Source organism: Podarcis pityusensis, assembly GCF_964106645.2.
Source record: "Podarcis pityusensis genome assembly, chromosome: 4".
Classification (NCBI taxonomy): Eukaryota; Metazoa; Chordata; class Lepidosauria; order Squamata; family Lacertidae; genus Podarcis; species Podarcis pityusensis.
The window spans coordinates 41,379,067-41,403,857 of record NC_138027.1 but is presented as its reverse complement, the minus strand read 5'-3'; the positions used below and the strand labels follow the sequence as shown (position 1 = coordinate 41,403,857).

General features: G+C 41.3%; 1 protein-coding gene across 2 annotated transcripts in view; it reads right to left on the bottom strand.

The window, feature by feature from the left end:
* The window catches only part of PTGFRN (prostaglandin F2 receptor inhibitor), an 86,577-nt gene that overhangs the window by 10,613 nt on the left and 51,173 nt on the right, over positions 1-24,791 (bottom strand). The window contains exon 6 of one of the 2 annotated variants that reach the window (XM_081002827.1): positions 10,507-10,926. The exons of the other annotated variant lie outside the window; for it this stretch is intronic. Within the exon in view, the coding sequence (XP_080858953.1) occupies positions 10,507-10,926 (420 nt within the window). The remainder of the gene's footprint in view (positions 1-10,506; positions 10,927-24,791) is intronic. 2 annotated transcript variants of the gene reach the window in all.

Below are 24,791 nucleotides of genomic sequence, written 5' to 3'. Positions count from 1 at the left end.
TGAGAGCACAAGGAGAGCTCTTAAGGCTACCTGTTAGCTGTACTTGCTTTCGAGCTTGGCACCACTAAAACTAGGATTTTAAAAAGCACTATAAATCCAATGATATTCCGTGCATATTTTGATGGTACCAGGGACATAATTTTTGCTACATTATTATGATTATTTGATGTATTTATATTCTGCCTTTCAGGGCAGCTTAAAATATTTAAAACATTATAAAATACCAAGTAAGAAAAGCAAACTAGTTAAAAACAATAATTAAAATGCAGCGGAACATATTTTAAACCAGCCATTAAAATACAGTTCTTCCTGATAGCATTCCAGTGCAGCATCGCCTGCACTTTAATCTTCAAAGGCCTGTCTGAATATGAAGCTCTTAGCCTGCCGGTGGAAGGTTAACAAAGAGGAAGCCAATCTAACCTCTCTTCAGAGGGAATGCCAGAATATGGGAGCAGCCAAAGAACAGGCTCTCTCTTGTGTTACCACCAACCGTGCTTCGGGTGTTGATGGGACCAAGCGAATGTGCTCGCGCTCATCCGAAGACCTTAGCACCCAGGCAGATGCATTATCTTTCAGGTTGCCTGTACTCAAGCCACAGAAAGTTTTACACGTGCTAAGTCCACCCCAATTTTGCTGCCTAAAACAAAGGGCAAGAACACCCTTCCTCTTTATACATACACAACTGGAAATAGGATGGCATACTCCACTGCAGGGGCCAGGCTGTGAAAGACACAGTTCTGTGCTCGAAATACCTTGCTGCAGCTCACTCCCTGCTCTGCGGCACCTGCTCTCTCCCCACTGAAACTGGTGGTGCCAGTGTGCACCATGTGAGTAGAACAATGCACATGTTGGGAATTCCATTCCACCCTTGCTGCAGATACGTGGGATTGTTACATGTCACATGTCTGTTTACATTCCGGCACAGATTGCTGGAGTCCCGTGAGCGGAACATCCATTCTGTACTGCTTTTGTTTTCTCCCTCTCCAAGAAGAACGACAAGGAGAGAGGCCGTGTTTTTCTTTGTACTGATTTATGTGTAATAAATGCGTAGTTTAGTATAGTATCCACGCCTCAAGCCTGATCTGTTGTGTGTTTACTTTGCTGAGTAATGTGTGTTCTTGCATGCACAGAAGCTTGAGTCGCAAACGCACATCAGAGGAGGATGACTGATGGATCTCCGCAGTGGCAAGGCTGAGAAGGGAGACATTGATGGATCTCCGCAGTGGCAAGGCTGAGAAGGGAGACACTCCGGCTGGGGCCAAGCCAGCTGGCTTTCCATCCCACATACAAGTCTGATGCTTACTAAAATGCATGGCCTCGCCTGCCGGCCACTCTGCTTACTTGCCCAACGGAACTGTTTGTAATGTGCTGTGGGAAGCTGACCTAATGAAACAGCATGCCAGCCAAGGCAGCAACAACCAAAGACCATTGCCCAGAATATGAGACTAACTAGGGGAGCTCAGGAGGAATGACCATGAAGTCTTATTCTCCATCTTGGACCTTATACCTATTAAAGCCTACCCTTAACCTCCACGAGCAGAAAGCAGTTATGAGAGAGGGAGAAGAGAGATGCTGAGCAAAAAAGAAAAAAAAAGAAAAAAGTTAATATCTCTGTTTATTTAAAGCATTTTTACTCCAGTCTTTGGCCAAAAAGGCTCCAACAGAATCTTATGAAGATCAACAAAAAGATTAAGAAATATCCCGCTCCCATGGTGTTAAAGATCACAGCCTCCAGGGTTGCTCCTGGCTGGCTAAAAAAGAAAGATGGAGAAAAGATATATGTTCCTGCAACATGGCCTTAGTCTTTGTTGAGATTTCTGCTCTTTCAAAGTGAACCAGTACTCCAATATTTGCTGTATCTCTTACAGTCAGGCTAGGCCAGTATTCTCAAGGGACACATTCAACAGCAAAGCAAGTTTCTGTTAAGGATGTTAGCAGCTTGCAAACCATGTTATTTTTTTCTTGGTCTATGCTGAATCAGCCATAGAAGTCAAACCTCTGTATTGCAAAGAGAATTTATTTTTATTACGATAACTTTTTTGAAAAGGAAAACCTGATATACAACCGCTCTCACAGACACATTTTACTGTGACCAAATTCAACTGTTAGAAGCAGTTACTACCTCAATTATTACTTCAAAATTAACATGGTACCAAATTTCTCTTCTAAATTACATTTTTGTATCGTACAGCATGAGACTGAATTTATCTCTTGCCCTAATTACTTAGATAAGAAGGATGCCCAACAATAGCAAAAATATTTTTTAAATAAATAAATATTTACATATGAGTACTACAATAACACAGAGGATGTAGTGAACCCACATAATCAAGACCATTCCAATGATTCGCAAATATAAATATAAGATGGGCACATTTTCTTCCTCACTGCTGAATTTTTCTACAGATAAAGAAATTCCTACATAGGAAGAGTGCCATAAAAAAAAAATCTGTTCTACATGCTTTCCACTTCAGACAAAAATAGTTGCATTAAATTAATCCTGTATCAAGTTAAGAGGGAATTACTGCATTTTCTAGTGCCTTATCAGCCTATAAGAGGAAAACCAAATTTATGTCCCTCATGACAGCTCTTCCCTAGAAATTACTGCCAATCGTTAAAAAATGATGGAAGGCATTCCATATATTCAGTGTCACTTAGAATGGTCTATACATAAGCAGGCACAATTTTGTGAAGACTGCAGAAAGCAGAAGGAACATGGCTAGAGCAATCCCACCTCACTCAGTAGGGGAGATTCGTAGGAGAGCCACTGCCATATCCAGAACCCTGCTGGCTTGCTACAGAAAGGACAGAGTTGCCATTTTCAGAGGTGGCATATTTCTGTCTGGCAACCCTGGAATGCCAGTTCCTGGTCTCAGGTTGTTCCCAGTACCGGCAGCACGTTAGTGATAGCAGCAGAGCTTTCCATGATAACACTGGCAACCATAACCCAAGAACTACCATACAACCCAATTGGTTTAACAGGTGTTAGTTATTGACCTCTTCTCCTCATCCAAGTTCCCAAAAGAGAACCCTAACAATTGGGCATCATACGAATCAACAGGCCCATGAGCCACAATCCCTATGAAAGACTTAGATATTGTGCAGGTTTTACCTTAAAGAATACACCATCATGTAAAACAGGAGATAATATTGATAATTAGTAACCTTCAAAGAAGATCTTTTAGTTTTCACTCATGTTATCATCACTGGGGAAGCTGCATTATTTTATTAGGATGAAAACAAACTGCTGTGATGAAGTATTCTAGAGAACTATATTCTTATTAGAACTATATTTGTGTGTGTGTGTTCTGTTGTGAACCACTCTGGGATCTTCAGCTGAAGGATGGTATGCAAATTCAATAAATACTAATAAAAATATTTTGTGACATTTTAACTTGTTCTAGTGTAGGTATTACCCAGGTGTAGCATTAAAAGGCTTCTCTGTGCTACTTATTATCAAAAAGTGTTCATAATCAGGATGTATGTATGTTTGCAGACACACATTTGATAAATGCACTTTAATTCTCTGTTGCTTGTCATTTTATTAAATATTATGATTCAATGATGTTTGTTTTACTTTTAAATGGCACTGAATTTACAAAGGAGGGTTTTTTTAAAAAAAATGAACAATGTAGTAATATGAAAATGGGAACAATTTTTCAATCAGAAGTGCTGACAATTCTAAAAAGATTCCTATGGAGACGTTCTCAGCTCTTGCATTGGGTTTAGGAAATATGATTTGCCCCAAAGGTGGGGGGCGGAGTTCTGCTGAAACAAATGTTAGACTATCTAGTCTGTCATGCACCATTATTTGAGGTAGGATAAAAAGGTAAGAAAAGGTAAAGGACCCTTGGACGGTTAAGTTCAGTCAAAGACTACTATGGGGTTACGGCACTCATCTTGCTTTTCAGGCCAAGGGAGCTGGCGTTTGTCCACAGACAGTTTTCCAGGTCATGTGGATAGCATGAGTAAACTGCTTCTGGCACAACAGAACACCGTGATGAGTGCCATAAATGCCATTTACCTTCCTGCCACAGTGGTACCTATTTATCTACTTGCACGGATATGCTTTCAAACTGGTAGGTTGGCAGAAGCTGGGATGAGCATCAGGAGCTCACCACATCGCATGGATTCAAACTGCCAACCTTCCAATTGGCAAGCCCAAGAGGCTCAGTGGTTTAGACCACAGCGCCACCCACACCCCTACTGAGATGAAGTATGACATTTCAGTGAGAAACCTGATTTAAATCGGATTCCCCCTCCCTTTTAAAATTGCCTAGATTTACATCAATCCACCCTGAAAAAGAGGATGGGGTGGGAAGAAGGAATATACACATAACTGCTGTGTTGATCACATTCTAATACAACTAAATATGCATTAAGGATCCCAGTGAAACAACTGTGACCTTCACAGAAACATAGTGCCAAAGAAGCAAATTTTATTACAATATATCCTCCACTGGGACAGAAAGAGACACAGAAAACTTGATCCAACAGACAGTAGCAGCACGCAGTTGCTGTCTGGCCATCCTAGGTTCATAAGAATGCGACTTTCAATGCTACATTGAACACAGACCATATAACAGCATGCCCATAGTATGAGATATAGGAAAAACTGATGTCATCCACAAGCCTTTCCTATTCCAAAATATTACTCACATCTACCCTGGCCTCAGACCTTGCATTATTATTGTGAAGCTGCTATCATCTTGTCATTTAATAGGCCCTTCTCTCACATAACTCTAGTCATAACTGTTTTTTCTGTGTACATTCTTCGACTAGCACTAACCACACAGCAGAAGATATTACAAAAACAAAACGTTGTGTGTTTTAGCTGCGGCTTGTATCTCCAGCCACCAATTGACAAGAAGCCGTACCAGAATTATTAAAGCACTATCCTGGGCCTGTGCAGGGGAGGGATGCCGACAGTCTCTCTTTTTGCTTCGCCTCAAAAAGAAGGAAAAGGCTAAGTAGGATTGTGTTGTGTGAACATAAAAATAGCCCTGCTGGATCAGACCAAAAAGGTCCATTAGTCCAATGTCCTGACAGTGGCCAATCAGATGCCAGTGCAAAGTCAGCTAGCAGGAGATGAAGGCAAGAGCCCCCCCCCCCCTTCTTCACAGGAACTGGGACTCAAGAAGTCCACTGCTTTGAGCACAGAGTTGCATAGCAGCCACTCACAGCATTCTCCTTCATGAGATTATCCAGTTCCCTTCTAAAGCCACCTAAGCTAGTGGCCATCACAACTTACAGCAGCAAACTCCTTGAGTTCACTAAGCACTGTGTGAAATTGTCCTTAATTTTAGCTGTCCTCAATTTCTAGCCAGTCCGCTTCTTTGGATGAACCCAAGTTCTAGAGAGTAGGAGAAGAATAACAATATTTCTCTCTAACTACTTTCCTCATGCCATTCATAATTTTGCAAACCTCCACCCCCTTTCTCCACAAACTAAATCTACATCAAGTTTCCCCTTAGCTGCCTTACTATGATTATTTAAGTGAAAAGTGCCGATTATTATAGTCTTCTCTCACAGAAAAGGTGAAAGAGGGGAGGGCACTTTAACACAGTTCCAAAATGAATTGTTGTGAAAATAAGAATTCATAAATGGGGTGGGGTTTATTTGGTGTTTTGGGTGTGTGTTTTTTTGGATGCCAGCCCTCTTGTTCCTAATAAATTGAGAGGGATTTGGCTGAGAAGTACAGTATACTGTCTCTCTGGAAGAAACTGCTTTGGCCTACCATGATTCATCCTACCTGGGAATTGTAAGGGTTAACAGTGCTTGTGGGGTCAGCATTACTGAATAGTGAGGGACACAGCTGCCCTTTCTTACAATACAGTGGGCGCAAGGAAGGGCATATACAGGCTCTCCCCTTCCACTGCAAGCCCCACAGACTGCAGTGACTCGTACCGGCTGTAAGGGAAAAGGCGGCCTCAAATTCATGACTGGCTCATGGTGGCTTCATATAGCCAGAGCTGCCCCGAGAATTCTGTAGTGGAACTGGAAGGTGGGATATACATGTTTAAATAAATACTTTGATGGTCTCATTTTGCATGCTGTACAAGCAAGTCCCAGGTACATGCCCCATAGAGTAAACACCGACAGCGTGCTCACACACAGTTCTAATTGGCCACATGCTGAATATTAGTGCTGGGCTGTAGGCAGACAAGTATAGAGACTGCTGAACACATGTGTCCTGGCTGGGATGAAACGCAAATTTGCAGAAGGGTCTAGGCACAATTTAGGAAGCTGTGCAGTGCTCCATAAGCAAAGTACAAGGAGGCTGGATTGCTCACTGCAGGAGTAAGCTAAAAATAGTTAACAGCTAGCGTATGGAATAGCACCACCAAGCATGGAAACTGGGCATCCAAGTCCCGTACAACATTTCAGGATAGGACCTATGTGTGCAGTTCTCTCAACCCTAGTATTGAACATGTTGTTCTTCTCTTGCTAGGGGACATGATAAATGTGATATCACACTACCTAGAGCCCTGAAAGAGCACATACTACTTTGTTACTGAAAAGCCAACCTCTTTTATTAAAAGATATAAAGCAAGTTAGACAAGATGCGTCTGAGGTTTTGCCCTCACGTATTTTCGTTATGCCTCTGGTGCTGAAGTGTTGCCTTGTGCTATCTCTTGCCTTCAGGGAACTCAAGAGTTCACTGGCCAGGTTATGCAGCCATGCCTGCAAAAGGTTTCCTTTCGCAGTTTGCAACCATACAGCTCTCATACATCTAAAGCCCAGAAAAGTAGTGCTGAGCAGCTGAACAGCTTAGGACATGTGCTTCAGGAGAAGGGAGCCTATCAAAAGCAAAAAAACCCCAAACCAACCCTACCCCTTAGATAATTGGCAGCCTTGTTGACAAGAGCCCAAGAATGCCCTGGAATGTCCTAAGACCAACATGATGTTCCAGAAACAACAATGGATCCATCATAATAAATGAGAGATCTTGCTACCAACCTGAAAGTAATTCCTCATTCTGCTTAGCAGAAGGATATGCTGAAAGGGAAAAGAAAAGTACAAATGTGCCCAAAACCACCACACTGGCTCACATCATTACGAGCTCCAGGAATTGCAGCACCATATGTTAAAGAAGGATCAGATATACTATTAACAGTTAAATTTGTATTCTGACCTTCCTCCAAGCTCAGACCTGCTTACCTGGATCTTGCAGACAAAATAGGGTGTCTGCATCATGCCAAGCCTTGAACATATTTTGGTGCCTCTTGCCTTTAACACAATTTGAGGTGGGGTGTGTATATAATTAGCTGAATGGGAAGTAGAATAGGATTATGACTACAGCTCATGATTAGTGAGGAAAGAGCTGAACCATGAGCCCATGTGTTTGGAGAACACACTAATCCAAACCTTGGTGTAGAGTGGTGAGAGAATAAAAACGACTAGGGAAGAACAAAGCAGCCGCAACACCACACAGTCCCGGTAAGTTACTGTCTGACTTACCAAGTTGCGTGAGTCAGGTTTGTAAATATGAGGTAGAAAAGGAAACTCAGAGTACCTAAAAGACTACGTCAATTGGGTGAATAGAAAATGGAAAATTTTCGGCTGGTGAAAATAAAGGATCATTTGCTAGCAATGAGAACTCTTAGACTGTGAAATAGCTTTGAGCAAATTAGTGATAGTTCCTGTTTTAAGAGACTTAATACAGTAAATTGAACAGAGGTTTTTGTTGCACAGTTGGGAACAACCTTCTATTGATACTGAATGAAGGAGAATATAGATTAGAGATCTTGTGTGTCCTGATTTATGAGCTCCAGGTTAGAAGATGTCCTTGCTTCAGACAAGTGTTTTAAAAAGACGTGCATTCATTGCACCATAGCAAAACAATGATCAGTGAGTGAGAGTCGTAGGGAAACTTTCCGTCTCAAGCTGGCAATTCTACTACCCCCGGGATAAACAAGGAAGCTTTGTGGCAACTAGAAGACTAACAAATGGACTAGGGCATAACCTTTCAGGGACTAAAATCCACTTCATCAGATGCAACCGATATCATAATAAATCTGTTTGGCTTTTAAGATCCTCAAGACTCCCTTGGTTTTTCTGCAACTAACATTGCTTCTCCACTGGAAAGAATCTGATACACATTCTTCTATGAGAGTTCATGGAAACCTTTCTAAAGCACATCTGCGTGTCAGGGCTCCTAGGGTAAAAATAAATAAATAACTTGGGTTGGAGTGCAGACACCAATTTACACAGGGGAAAAGAGACAGAGAGACCTCCTACAGTTCAGCTAAATTGCACAATCGCATCCTGAAGAGCTTTTCTTGAAACATGAAACCATTCAGACAAAAGTGATGCTCCAAACAGCTCTGGCAGTAAGCCAAACCAGTGGTTGAAAAGTCTTTCGATCCAAATAAGTCCTCCCAGCTTCATGCAAAAAATCAATAAGAACACAGACATCTATTGCAACAACCACTAAAAGCTTTTATGTGGAAATCTTTGAGATTTCCTTTAACTGTAGTCCCTATACCCTTTATTAACTTCTAAGGTTACACAGGGTATTGCCTGAGTTGGGCATGGTTCAGATTGAAGGTCTTGTTTTAAAATAAAACATGGGCAACATGTTAGAGCCACTTCACACATTTTGTTTTCACCAAACACTGCCATACTATTAGAGCTGTGTGTAGCGTGAAGGGAAATGACTGAGCATCTTCAAACACTGAAGCGCTACTGTTGGGTATGGCTCCTTTGGCTCATTCTTTTGGCTCACACTTTTGGTGTCTACTGCAGCAAACCATGGTGCACTGTTGAGTGCCACCCCACTGTGTGGCCACCCATGTGCTTTCACACTTCGGAAAGGAACTAGCACACCAGCCACAGTACCAAAGAAAGGAATAAGCTGTAACACAACATTCATTTCTGCAATCCTGATTTAAGCCACAGCTACCGACAATTGTTGGTGGTTCTTGGGGTGGTGGCAGCAGTGGCACCTTTCCACTGGTGCTGGGAGGATGCACCACTACTGGTACCTATCAGTCCCAGATCTGCAGGCTGCTTTCTAGAAGTCTGCTGCAAGGAAGTTATAGTTATGTTTGACATTTTGCTATTGCTTGGAAAGCTGTAGCCTTTTCTCCTTTCCCAGTACCTTATGAAACATAACCCACCCAGCAGAAACAGTTCATTGAAGGTATGATGAACAAATCTCTTCACACACACAGCTTGATCTCAACACTGTATAATGGTTGCCCCCCCCCCGAAAAAATTGTCAATATTATCTCCTTTTCACACAACACTGACTCTCTAGCTGGCAAGTGAGGCACTACAAAGAAGAGGCATGTGTCCTGACTAGCAATGCTCAGACTCTCTCAGCTGGACAGAGTGCACTATGTAGGTGTACAAGTGCCAACCAGTAGGCAATGGGCCCAAAAGCAGATTTATTTTCTTCCCGTTTTTGTTATTTATTTAATCATTTCACAATTATCAGTAATCAACAGAACTCTGCTCCAAAAATATTACTTAATATTACAATACTCTGCAAGTAAACACAAATTAACGCAAAATTACAAGATTTCTTCTATAAAAAAATCAAACCTGTTTGAATTTGCTTTTGCGGGAGGTAATTATTTCCTTGTCAATACTGTAATACTGTACTGGGCAATCAGTTTCCCCCAAATTTATTTCTATATTCACCTACAATTCTCGCTCTTAGGTGTTATTTTTTCCGTTACAGCCAAACTTTGTTAAGCCTTTCTTTCCAGGGAGGGAGTACTGTAACTTTATGATTTGTTTATTGCTCCAGTAGTTATGGAAGCAGTCAGATGCCATAACTTTAGAACAATTTCCACTTACATTGGTGTTCAGAGGTGTTAAATGAATGATCAATTCCAGAGTTTGGGACAAACCAAGTTAAGAAGCCAGGAGAAGTAAAATGGCAAGTACTGGAAGTCCATAGCTACTTGCTTCTGAATGACCTTATGAAATAGTTGAACGCGCAGCTACTTCTGTTCCCTCCAGATATTGTTGGGAACGCCTAACAGGGGCAATGGTCAGAAATAATGGAAGCTGTGATGCAGAAACACCTGAAGGGTACCAAGCTAGAGAAGGGGGTCTGATATCTTCTATGACTACCCCAAAGAGGATTCTCCATTCAAGCACATCTGACTTCAGAGAAATTTAAGACTTCAAGTGACCATCTTTTAAAGGCTCAATGGGCAACTGGCAGACATACAGATCAATACTCGGATGCCCCAGTAACTTTTATCAAATTCATATGGAGAGAAGTAAAAGATGTGCTCCTAAGCATGGCATTTCCATCCCAATTTCCTGGATTTCAACCAGCTATGAAGACTACAGAAATATTATTTGACAATACCATGACTGTAGGATTTCTTTGTGGAAGAGAACTTCATGAATTTCTTAAATGCATTTAATACAGCAATATAAAGGGGAAATTCTGATCCACGGACCACAGCTTTTCTGAATGAATCTCTGGGACAGGCACTATTGTCATGTTCTCTCACCGATTAACATTTTGAGCTTTGCACTGACCTGAGGTCTGGAAGTCTATCTGGATCGGGTTGGATAAACCATTGACTGCCTCTCGCCACATGCCTCCACCCCCTGGTGACCATGCAGTCACCACACAGCGATACAGCCCAGCATCAGAAATCTGTGTCTGGTACATCCTGTAGCGGAACTCGTTCTCCTGAACCTTTTCCAAGACCACACCATCCACCCGTTCCTGGTCTGTCCAATCTTCCCGTCTGACCACTGAATCTTGATTGAGAGAAATTATGCGAGTGGTCCCATTAGGAGTTGACCGATCATTCAGATGCTTCTCGGCTGTAATGAGGACTGAGTAACGAGGAGTCTTGATGTTCTGGGAAGACACCTTGCATGTCATTTCAAAGGTGTGCCCTGCCATGAAGAATGGCTTCAGTTTCACAGCCTCTACGGTCAGCATATAATCTGAGAAGAGCAAAGGAGGCACAGACATAAGCTACAAGCAAAGGATGGACAAACATATACAGCAAGCAAGGGATTAATGCTGCAATCTAACATTCAGCAATGCATTTCATGTTAAAAAAAACTGAGGAGTGGGCATCATAGTCTGTTAGAGGCAAACACACAAAGAATCTGAGGACAATATGCAAACCTAATAGCATAATTCCCACTGTGTTCAATGGGGCTACTCTCAGGCAAGTACTGTATGCACAAGACCACAGCCCAAGTGACACAGCCCTTAGTGGCTACTTAGCAGAATGTTGTGACAACACATGAGGAACAGAAGCAGCAAGGAAAGGTAGGCATGCAGAATAATTATATACTGAGAATTTAATCTTAATGTTTGGGTGAAGTCCTAATTGAGCCTTAACAAGAAGTTAGAGTTTCAATTTAACACTACGCAGTGGTTGCCTAAATGGGCATGGGTAAACTTAAGAGTCTGGAAAAATAGCTTTACCAAATTTTGTTTATTTATTCTATTTATTAATTATCTACACCGCCCTTCATCCAAAGATCAGAGTAGTTTACAATATTTTTTAAAAACCACAAAAATAAATAACATAGTAGCAAACAAAAACAATATCCCCCACCACAGTTCAAAAACCATACATTGGCTAATTAAACAAAGGTCTGGGAGAAGAATAAAGTTTTTGCCTATTGCCTAAAGATATGTAATGAAGATGCCAGATGAGCCTCGCTGGGGAGAGCATTCCACAAATGGGGAGACGCCACAGAAAAGGCCTGTTCTCCTGGCAGCACACGAAGAAGGGCCTCAAATGATGGTCAGTTCATATGGGGAGAGGTGGTCCTTGACATATTGCATACCTCTGTCATTTAAGATTTTACAGGTCAAAGCCAGCACTTTGAATTGGGCCTGGAAACTAATTGGCAACTAGTGCAGTCAGGCCAGGATCAATGTAATATGCTCAAACCGTCTTGCCCAAGTGACCTGTCCACTGAATTCTGCACCCACTGAAATTTCCAAACCATCTTCAGAAGAAGCCCCAAATATATTGTGTTGCAGGAATATAACCTAGAGGTTAACAGTGCATAGGCGACAGAAGTCATGCTATCCTTGTCCAGATAGGGGCACAGCTGGGCCACCACCCAAAGCTGATGGAAGGCACTCCATGCCACTGAGGCCACCTGAGCCTCGAGCAACAGCAATGGATGCTGAAGTACCTCCAAGCTGCGTACCTGCTCTCTCAGAGAGAATATACCCCCCATCAAAAGAAAGCCATCTCCCATCCATCTGGTCTAAGGAACTGCCCACTAACAGTGCCTCGGTCTTATTGGATTGAGTTTCGGTTTATTGGCTTTCATCCAGTCTATTACCGAGGCAAGACATCAGTCCAGCACATCCACTGCGACACCTGCAATTAGAGCTGTGTGTCATCAGCATATTGCTGACAGCATAGTCCAAAGCTCCAGATGACTCCACCCAACATGTTAAACAGCATGGGGGATAAAAATGGAAGCCTGAGGAACCCCACAATGAAGGCTCCATAGGGTCGAAGAACATTCTCTAAGCATCCTCATCTGGAAGCGACCATCCATGTAGGACCAGAACCACTGCAAAGCAGTGCTACCCACTCACTAACTCGGACAGCCAATCCAGGAGGATACTATGGCTGATGGTATCTAAAACCACTGAGAGGTTAAGGAGAGTTAACAGGGATGCATTTCTCTCCTGACAGGTGTCATTATACAGGGTAACTGAGGCAGTTTCTGTGCCGAAGCTGGGCCTAAAACTTGTCTGTAATGGATCTAGAAAACCAGCTTCCTCCAAGATCACCTGATGCACCCACAGTACCTCCTGTTGCAGATGATTTAGGTGACATTTGAGTGAAACAAAGCTTAATTCAGGATACAGCATTCATTTGGTTTTCGGATTAATCTCACAATAATTGACAATACTTCAAAAAATCTGCAAACTTTTATAATTTCTGCTATTATTATTATTTTTAAAAAACCCAAGTCTTCTATTTGATCTTTGACTTGTTTGCAAGAATATCAGATATGCAATCACGATTAGGCAGGTTATGTTCCATTATCTCAGAAGTACTTTATCTCAGAAGTTACCTACTTGCAACCATTCAGCATAGTGTCAAGTTCTGGAAAGACACCTATTCACTGTCTGCGTATTGCCTCACCTCCATTTTTAAGACTAAGTTCTAAAGGTAAAGGTAAAGGACCCCGGATGCTTAAGTCCAGTCAAAGGTGACTATGGGTGTGGCGCTCATCTCGCTTTCAGGCTGAGGGAGCCGGATTTGTCCACAGACAGCTTTCTGGGTAATGTGGCCAGCATGACTAAGCTGCTACTGGTGCATGGAGGATTGTGACAAGTTCCAGAGCGCACGGAAACACTGTTTACCTTCCCGCCACAGCAGTACCTATTTATCTACTTGTACTGGTGTGCTTTTGAACTGCTAGGTTGGCAGAAGCTGGGACAGAGCAACAGGAGCTCAACTCGTCGCACCAATTCAAACTGCCAACCTTCCGATTGGCAAGCCCAAGAGGCTCAGTGGTTTAGACTACAGCACCACCCACGTCCCTCTTTTAAGGCTACTGGACTTCTTAAGGCAGAATTGGGATATATCATGTGCGCAGTCTGAGATGGTGGTGGTAATTCAGTCTCATAGGCCATATGAATACAGGATTGTTGACATTTACATCATATGTATAATGAACAGACAGAGAGAAATATTAAGAGACATATCTGTTTGGGAGGCTTGAGCATTTTTTAATTTTTTTTGAAGATATATTTATTTGAAAAACAGGTTAGTATCCTTGAGCACATATGTAATGTGATGTCTCATTTTGTCCCAAAGATGTATAATTTTTTTCTTACAGGGCTTGCTATTGCTGCATTAAAAATAGTTGCACACAAACACACATAGAGAATCAGTAAGAATTCCAACAGCAGTGAAGGAATTGCTCTAGGCATCTGAGGGGAAAACCACTATTAAATAGAAAAATATATAAGATTTTCAGTGAATGCAAAGTAAAAGTTCCATGAACTACCACAAGAAATTATTAGCAGACCTGCATTTGAATATTTAAGAAGAAATTTGGGGAGGGCTAGGAGAAAAAAAATAGGTAAAACGTTAATTACAGCCAACCTTAAGGGGGGGGAAATATAAAACCATGCATCAATGGCATCTGACATCATATAAACTGAACCTGATTTATAAATCTCTCTGAGGATAACTGCTGGGAAAACCTCATGCAGATTATATGCCACATATTTTGGAGATGAAATAAAATTAAAAGTTTTTGACAGTTAGTGCTGTATTATAATCAATCACAATATACAATATTCCAAATAAGATGGCTTAGCCTCTAAACCATTTTGAAGGCCGCATTGAATGCCAAAAAAACCAATAAATCTGTCAACAGCAGCTAAAATATCAATTGCCATGTATTGAAAAATGAAAGAAGTTCCAGCTCTACTTGACTGATACTGTAGGATTCAGGTTAGACCATTAATGCAGAAATTATAAATATAATATAGCATAATATAAATTATTATATTTAGGCCCATGAAAATAATCAAAGATCAGCATTTATCAATGATAAAGTTGGTGATGATGTATGGCTGTTTATACGGTTTACGTTGTTCTAATGAATCATCTTGCTTTTGCTTTATGCTACTTATTACCAAACTTGAAAGGACTTTATTTATATTTGTAGGTATTAATGCTTGTTTGTTTTGTGTGTTAATGTAAGTATTAAAACTTCTCATGGTAACCTGAGAGTTTAAATAAACAAAACGATTTGAATCAATAATACTGTTTCTATACTACTAAGACACATCCTGCAGTAACATGGAATACAGTGCCAAAATAAACATTTTTCACTAAACAGAAGTTAATATCATGCAGAACTGAGCCACATTCTGAAGGTGCACAAATGTAAATAAGATGAACTGTAAAAACTGTATAGCTTACTGCTCATTTCCTACCATACAACCTGAGAAGAGGTTTACCAGTACCAGTAGTTATCACGGAGAGCTGCGATAAAAAGGTATTAAATGCAAACATGTTTGAAAGTATTGTTACACACTTCTCATCTACCAATCTGGGCATGATAAAAAAAGGCTTAATATATTATGAAGAATGAAGTCAGTATCCAGATTTATAAGATGGATTCATACCTACATTGGAGGGATTTTTATTGCCTGATCCTGCAAAAGTTTTGTTACAAAGTAGGGCAGCTTAGTTTAGATAAAGGCACTTTGCCAAAACTGGTCATATGCAAAAGCAGCAACAAACATTACATCTAGGCTTTCTGATCATTTCACAGCAAATCATCAGGACTACAGCTCGCAGGGCCCTTCATAAGAATATCAAATCTACTGCTTCCATCACCATCCTATTTTAGCAGGCGGAAGCTGACAATTCATGAAATATAGCATTTTAGTCATATTTTTGTGACTAGACGATCAATCTATATAAAAAAGTATAGCCTGTTGCTGCTATCTGAAAAGAGCTTGGAATTACACTAGGAAATGCAATTTGGTGGTGCCAAACTCTGGTTTTCCCTCAACCTGTTCCCTCATTTGGCCTCTGCATGTTTCTACAGGTACATCACATACATTTTAGCTTTTCAGTATGAAAGAGACAGGTCACGTACCATGAAAGCTGGGCTTTTATTTATAGATTTGAACTAGCTTGGCATTTAGGCTGTTTGAACAACAATCCATTTTCTTCCAATAAAAATGCTGGCTGAATATTAAACACAAGGTGAATCTTTTACAAGGCAACAGGGAAATAAGATATACCAAGCTCGCAACACACTTCACAAAATTAAAACTACATACAATAATACTTTTGTCTTCCCCCAAGAGATCCGCAAGGTACTTGTTTGTGATTACATTTTGCAGTGCTTTTGCCTTCAAGCAGCAGTTTTCACAATGAGTAAACACTGCCTAGAAGATGAGAAAACTAGGTATGACAATCAGCACTGTACAAAGGAGATCACAGTACAATGCTATCTAAAGGAAACAGCAAAAGGTGGGGGAAGCACAGTGCGCAAACTGCTAAGCACCAAACTGCTCAATTGCTCACGTTAAAAATAGTTTAATGCTGCAGACTCAATTCCTCAAAGGTGAAGATCATTTTCTTGAATGGAAAGCTCTCAACTACCTACCCCCAAGAAAGCATGCAAGAGTGTCTCCCGTCCCAACATAATTAGCACAGATACATAGTGTTATGCTTGGAAAAGGGGTGGTTTACTTGGGCAAGGAATGTGGCAATGTAGAACATAAAGTCTCTATGCTGCCCTGCTGAGTGGCGTCATTGTCCTCAAGCTATGAAACCTGGAACAGATGAAAAGGGGCAGAAAACTAGAAAAGGGCACAAGGAAAGAACAGTGGTGTGTTTTGTGTATGGAATGAATAAATAATAGAATCCTGGAATTGTAGACTTGGAAGGGACCGTGACGGTCATGTAGACCAACCCATGCAACACAGGAATCACAAATAAAGCATCCCTGATATATAGCCATCCAATCTCTGCTTAAAAACCTCCAATGAAGGAGAGTCTACCAACTCCAAGGAAGTCTGTTCCACTGCTGAACAGCTATTACTGTCAGAAAGTTCTTCCTAATGTTTGGTATGAATCCCCTTTCTTGTCATTTGAACCCATTGGTTTGGGTCCTATCCTCCAGAGCAGGAGAAAACAAGCTTGCTCCATCCTCCATGTGGCAGCCCTTTAGATATTTGAAGATGACTATCACATCTGCTCTCAGTCTCCTCTTTTCCAGGATAAACAACCCAACTCCCTCAACGATTCCTCATAAGGCTTGGTTTCCAGACCCTTTATCATCTTGGTCACCCTCCTCTGCACACATCCTAATTTGTCAAAACTCCAAATGTGGCCTTACCAAGCTAGAATAGAGCAGTACTATTACTTCTAGAAGGGACGCGGGTGGCGCTGTGGGTAAAACCTCAGTGCCTAGGGCTTGCCAATCGCATGGTCGGCAGTTCGAATCCCCGCGGCGGGGTGAGCTCCCGTCTTTCGGTCCCAGCTCCTGCCCACCTAGCAGCTCGAAAGCACCCTTAAGTGCAAGTAGATAAATAGGTACCACTTTATAGCGGGAAGGTAAACGGCGTTTCCGTGTGCTGCGCTGGTGCTGGCTCGCCAGAGCAGCTTCGTCACGCTGGCCACGTGACCCGGAAGTGTCTCCGGACAGCGCTGGCCCCCGGCCTCTTAAGCGAGATGGGCGCACAACCCTAGAGTCGGACACGACTGGCCCATATGGGCAGGGGTACCTTTATTACTTCTAGAAGTATAGTCTCCAGATCAAGAGAATAGCATTAGCTCTTTTCTTTTTTTTTTCTTTTTTGCTGCTTTATCACTTTTTTGCCTCCAGTTAAGCCTGTGGTCCACTAAGAACCCTGGATCTTTTTCACATGTACTGCTGGCAATCCCATGTGGTATCGTAATTTAAAGTTGTCATACTACTCTTTCACATTTTCTCCTCAACTTCCATGTTTAATATATTAATAAGATGCCAATCACTTTTGTATAAGACAATTAAGCTACTGTACTCGGGGATACAGAGAGATAAAAACCAGGTCCCTTACCCAGATACTTTTGCCAGAAGTGTCACAAGCGAGAGCAAGTTTGACCCCTACATCACTGATATCATGGACTGTAGCCATTTGCAAGAAGGTAAAAACAGGCACAACACTTCTACATCAGTGGTTCACAGCCTGACTAAAGAAGCTATTTGGGGGGCGTGGGGGATGGGACAGGATGACAGCTTTGCTGATCATTTATTAACAAAACAGAGAGAGCAGTCAACTGATTCCCCTCCTAAGGCCTTATAGGTAAGCATCTGCATGCTAATCTGAGCCAATGAACTGTCCTCACAGCACTTGGGAATGAAAGCAGGCAATCATATCCTACATTGGCCATTGGTATTCCCTTAAATGCTGCATCTAGCCAATAAATGTCTAATACTAATAAATGTCTGAGAATGATCAGCATCACTGCCACAAACTCTTTCAACCTGTGAATTCCCAGCTGAGGGGATTTACACTTGATCCCTTAGAGAGTCATCTTTGAGGAGCAGGCTCAGTGGAGATCTATAAGGAAAGCTGCAAAGAAAGGGAAATAAATTTCCATTCCTCATTCTGTCCAGACCCTTCCCTTACTGGCACTATTCCATGTCTCCATTTGTTGAATAAAGTAAAGAAGAAAATACAGTGGTACCTTGGGTTCATACGCTTCAGGTTACAGACTCCACTAACCCAGAAATAGTACCTTGGGTTAAGAACTTTGCTTCAGGATGAGAACAGAAATCATGATCTGGCGGCGCAGCAGCAGCAGGAGGCCCCATTAGCTAAAGTGGTGTCTCAGGTTAAGAACAGTTTCAGGTTAAGAATGGACCTCTGGAACGAATTAAGTACTTTACCCGAGGTACCACTGTACTGCCTTCAGGCAATACTTTCTAATGACACCTTGTTGCCACAAATCACTGAGTAGTTTTATAAACTTCCTAAGAACAGTTCATTGGCCACATGATGCTAGTTACAAACAGAAAATTTTAAGCCAAACATTATAGTATGCATAGTATAGTATTATAAGCATGCATGCGGAATGTTCTTTTAGTTAAAAGTATCATCTTCATTTACAAGAGGATTATCCAGTGGCTATTATATAGATTGCCTTAAATGCTTAGTAGTAGTAATGTTGGTCATCAGTTACAAGCTCAATTACTACTGCATTATTTGCATTAAATAGAACAGTTACATTTCTTATTACAAGAGAGGGTCTCATACACAGTTTTAACATAGGCATTTCAGAAAAGTTATAAGTATGCAAGTCGGTCCAATGAACACCATGTAATATTTGCTGCACCAGAGGATCTAGGACTTGTGACTGTGCAGTACACTGCCCAAACAAATGCAGTTGCTTCAAGATATGCACCCTCATTCCAGGCACAAAATGCATCACACACTGGATAAGCAACGTTCTAACCAGATGCATGCCAGAGAGGCAGTAAATGGTTATGCCTTTATTCGTTTCAGCAAGAGTTTGCCACTGACTTCAGGAGGCAGCCTCAAAGGCAATGTGAGTACTGCATTAAATGCCTAAATTTGCAAGATTCTTCTTAAGGGGTAACATCCAATCTTTGCAACGGACAGCTCAAACAAACTTGCATCTTATCTCATTAATGGTCTTAGCTGTCCTTTGAAGACAGAGTCAATTCTCTCCAAAGATGTCTCATATGACTCAAAAGAGATTGGGCCCAAACATGCTGTTCTTGGTGCCTTCAGAGGTCTCCTCTCTCTCTGGTTCCTGCGCCTGTGTCTTCCCAAATTCTCTTCTACTAATTTCTTAAGAACTACAAATCAACTGCAATGTGAATGCCTGCAACAAACTCTCCCATAAGTACATTTCTTTGTGACAATATTTTGACTAATCACTTAAGTAAGGATACATTCTCCTAATGTGCTTTCCCTATGAACTGCCCTTGACTATTTTCATTTTATAATAAAAACAGACTTAAAAAAACAACAACTGGAGGCAGTTCAAGCTATTAAACTCTTCAGAAGCTCCAAGCTGTTTACACAGCTTTTACTTGCTCAGTGTTGATTTTATATTTCCAATTACGCACAAGCAAGGCAAAAAGCTGAAACATTCCATAAACCAACGTTAAGATGTGCTAGTAGTTAAATGAAGAGTATTTGATTGTACTTAGCGCTAATAGTGTGGATTTACAATGATGTATAATAATGAGAAAACTATTAAGAGTAGTTCCTGAAAATCATTACCATTATAATTAAATTCTGCAAGGAAGCAACAGTAGGCAAGTTGATTGTGAAGGTTGTAAATGAAGTTGCCTTGATTTTACATCTCAAATCTATGCACAACAAAACATATTAGGATAGAACATGACCACTCCAGAGCCTCCTTCCTCTAGGCTTCATTGAGATGAAGCAGCAAACTCTCTGACACATCTTGCAATATTCTGCATGCTTTACTACCATCAAAATCATTTTATTTTTTTACCCACCCTTCACTCTAAGATCCCAAGGCAGGTTACAATTTTAAATACAGCATGAAAAAACATTTAAAACAGCTTACGAACACAAAAACAGAGTGGGTCCTAAAAAATATGCCCCTAAAGTGTCAAAGGCCAGGGTGAACAGGTTTGTCTCCAGCATTTGCTGAAAGCTGTATAGTGAAGCTGTCAGGTGCACCTCTGTGGGTAGAGAGTCTCACTACTTAGAGGCTGCAGCATGGGATGTCCCCAACTTTTATAGCAAGGTTAAAGAAAATTCCTTTCCTGTCTCTACTTTGAACTTCATTTTGTGGCATTTCGGAATCCAACATGGCCTTTGGTTCCTAGATCACCTGGGTCCCAGGAAGCAGCTTACCATCACACCTAAGAACGAAGACTATGCTAAGCATCAATACAATACAATCTATGTGGGTCTGTCCTTGTGCTTGGTCTGTAATCTGCAGTCAGTGCAGAATTATGCAGAGCAATTGTTGACAGGAGTGAGACCCTGTCACAATATTACACCTCTGTTCAGAGATCCACACTGGCTACCAGACCAAATGCAAGGTGCAACAGTTGGTATTGTTATGAATTTGCACAAAGGGGAAGGGGGCAGGCTCCTCATCAGAGGCACCAACTTCTCAAGATGATTGAGAGGCCCCGACACAATGTCCTGATGTCACACACGCAACGTCACTAGGGGGCGGAACCAAATGCCCTTTGAACATTGAGGTATGGTGGCTGCAAAGGGGAGATCACCTTTTCAGCTGTGACATCTTCTCCTTGGAATATCCTCCCCTTGTATATTAACCAAACACCCTCATGGATGGTGTTCAGAAAACAGACAAAATATGCTTTATTCTCTCACTGGCTTTTAATAGTATTTTATTTTAATGCAGTTGCTGATGAGCTGTTTTAACCCCCTTAAGGTTCTTTTACATTTTACCATGGTTTTTATTAGGTGATTGTTATTAGCCATCTTGGCAGACGTGGGACATAAATATTTTAACAAGGAATAACTAGGCAAACACTTCGTCAACTTAGTATTATGCAATTGCTATACAGAAAAGTAGAACAGTACTTCAAGACCAATTCTGTCTTTATAAAAAGCATTTCAAGTGTGGTATTTCACATTTCATGCCTATGTTATCAAGTTGAAGCTGGTGTTAAGTGCTGCAATTATGATCCTGAGACTAGGAAGTAAATGTCTAAGATTGACTTGGTGTTTTTTTTCCCTTAATCCCCACATTCCTGAATAATAATGTACACTGAAAATAAATCGTTTGTGTTTCCATGTTTTATCACCTCAACTAAGCTATTGTGTAGAATAACTGCAGCACATTTTTGCTGGTGCACTTAGGCCACTGAATATTGACTCAGGAGGTGGAACTAATTGCAAGTATCAGATTGCAGTGCTCTGGGTTTTGGATAAAGCTTTAAGGCCCTCCCCCCACCCCAGAAATCCCCACTTATTTCACAAGAACTGCTGCATAGTACAAAGTTTAAGGGTAGCAGCCTCCGTAGCATAATTGCTTTCTTTTCATATAAATTGCTTCCATGATCTCCAAAACGAGTGCACTGTTAGCATCTTTTCATGGTCCTTTTCTGTACTGCATTTCAGAAATACAAAGGCAAGGGATCATTTAATTTCAGACTGAAGACAAGGAGATAGAACAAGTTACATTATCACCACCTCTCTCTCATTTTCCTTGTCTTAATCTAGTGCTCAAAACCAATGACTGCAAGAACACTGAGGTTGTATACTTCTTTGCAAATAGTTTAACAGATGCCCCTAATATACCACTGCTTTCCTCTCCCTGAGAGGAAAAAAACATGGGCATGTTTTGCAGAATTCATGAGGCAGAAGCATTCTCTGTATCCAGACTCTCTAGGAGGAAGTGAATAATCGTGGGACAGAAAACAGGGTTCTCATTACAAGGTTTCCACACAAATAACTTTCAAAATGTACTTAAATACCCCAGGGATACTAAATGGCTTTTGGGAGAGCAAGTATACTGGCACCTGCAAGATAAAACAGATTAAAAGGAAGCCCCCGTGTTCACACATTTGTCTTCCAGATACTTCTCTGCAGCATCTGGCTGACCACCAATGGCAGGCTGGAGAGTAAGGCACATGGTAAGTGGATCCAAGGCCAGAGATAGTGATTTACAAGAGGGCTATTGCTGTATATAGCATTTTGTCTTAAGCTTACAGGGTGTATGGGGTGTTAGGGGAGGGGTAGTACCTCTGGTGAGGGACACGCCGTGCTCCTTCTGGGGTAGTCTGTCCATCTTTGGTCCCCACTCTGAACTCAACTCTCACCTGTGGCTCATGGGAACTGTCAGCATGTGACAGTGGCCACACCTTGGGAACGGCTTCGACTGGCTGATTAAACCAGGGGAGGGTAGCCAAAGGGTCTCAAACCCTCAGCAAGTTACGGATTCCGCTGCACGCAAAGACAGCAGATTGAGTGGACAGGACCAATAGTAGGTCCAATGGTCAGGAAGGTGCTTTCCACCACCCCCAGGCTCAGCCACACATACAAAAGATCTGCGTTGTGTGTGAGAGGGTAGGGAACCCAAGATGCATTGTTACAAGTCTGTACCAAAGCCTCCAACTTGGAAAGCCCAACAACCTAGTTTTAAACACATCCATTTGCTCACATATCCCCTGGGTAAATTTGAATTTGACACCTTTCCAAATCCTGCCCTTCTGTTTTCCCGTGGGCTAATGTTAAGTACTTTAATAATGAGAGAGGTAGCCTGGCCTTCTGCCCTCGACTGCCCAGACAAATGCCTGCCTTCCTGTAATCACAGGGCAACAATCCAACTCCCTATTCACATTTCCTCCCCTCTTCTAGGTAAATTGTTTTTGCTATAATAAGATGCAAGTTTGTTCAGTTAATTCCCTCTCCTCTCCCTCACCCCCCATCCCACCTTGAGTATACTCAAGACAGTCTATATGGAAACCAAGAAACACTCCTCCTACATCTCCTGGTATCTCCCTTGTTCCCTGAAAGACAAGACATGCCAGAAACAATTTCCCCTTTTAAAAAAAGTCTAGGATTTTGGACAGAATTTTTAAACAACTAAGAACCAACGCCTTCTTTCAAGGATGTTGATTTCACAATTCAGTGGCATGCCTGGCTCATATTAGAAACCCCCCTAGTGTTCCCTTTAAAGTGTTTGTAATTACTCCACAAATATTAAGGTCAGTTGTATACAGTTTCCAACCAGCCCAAACTGGTAGGCGGTGGCACCAAGCTTGAGGTACCAGGAGATTTTTGAGTACTACGGAAGAGACTGTCCCAAAGTAGTTCAGCCCAGCTTTGTACAGTACTGAGTGTATGGCTCAGTTATGATACTTAGGACATCTTAAAGATAGATCTTGAGAAAGCCAATTTTCCTGACCCTTTAGACCTTGCTCGCTCCCAAAATTATGTTCTTTTTTGTGGGGGGGGGGAGTTGCTGTCTAGGGAATTTAGATTTGATACACAAGATCTAAGATTGTGTAACTGAATTAATTTTGAATTAGCATCTCTAGCATAGATCAGATTATCAGTGTTTAGCCGAACTGAACTGGTATTAGGTTTTCTTCAGCAAAGCTATACCCAAGGAATGATGAGTTCTTATGGCTACCTCTATACATCTAATTTTAAGCTGGGAATTGAATCTGGCTGATGAGCCACATACTTATTCCCTTGAACTCCTGTGGGTCAAGTTTTGACAGGTGGGTAGCATTGTCAGTCACCTGACATCACAATATCAGGTGAGCCACTTTGCCAAAACAATCAGTTGACTATCCATACTTACAAAGCACTGTGTACAGAGAACCCTGATGAAATTCATCTGGCAGGGGAAAAGACCAAGGATTAAACTGAAAATACTAACTGATAAAAAGGAAAGAGGAGGTTTTGCTCTCCCAGATCTGAGCCTATATTATGAAGCAGCGTGCCTACTTTGGCTAAAAGATTGGATAAAATTGGAGAACAGAGACCTACTAGATTTAGAAGGTTTCAATAATCGGTATGGGTGGCACGCATATCTCTGGTACGAGAAGGTGAAAGTCCATAGGGCTTTCTTAAACCATATTTTCAGGGGACCAATATATCAGGTCTGGGAAAGAAATAAGAACCTTCTCGAAAGAAAAACACCATGGTGGATTTCACCAGTAGAGGTCTTAACAATAAAAAAAAAACAACATGGAAGGGAAGACAGCCACCTACGAAGATTTGGTAAGAAAATCAGAACAAGGGCTTAAACTTAAACCGTATGAGGAAATAAAGGATCAATTCACCGGTTGGCTACAATATCATCAGGTGAATGATATGTTAAAACAAGATAAAAGAAAAATGGGCTTTGAGGACAAGAAATCAAAATTCAATATAGAAATAATAGAAGGCAAAAACAAAACATTGTCTAAATTATACGACATATTACTGGAATGGCATACAAAAGACGAGGAAGTCAAAGAGGCAATGATTAAATGGGCAATTGACTTCGGTTATAACATCGAGTTTGAAAAGTGGTTGAAATTGTGGAATAGAGATATTAAATTTACGGCCTGTACGAGTTTGAGAGAAAATGTTTGGAAAATGCTCTATAGATGGTATCTTACGCCGGCAAAATTGGCTAAAATCTATAGATCAGAAAATAAGACATGCTGGAAATGTGGTGAAGTGGAGGGAGACCTCTACCATATGTGGTGGCAATGCAACAAGGTGAAGGTTTTTTGGGAAGCAATTTATAATGAACTTAAAAAAGTTTTTAAATATACTTTTCCCAAGAGACCTGAGGCCTTTTTGCTGGGAATAA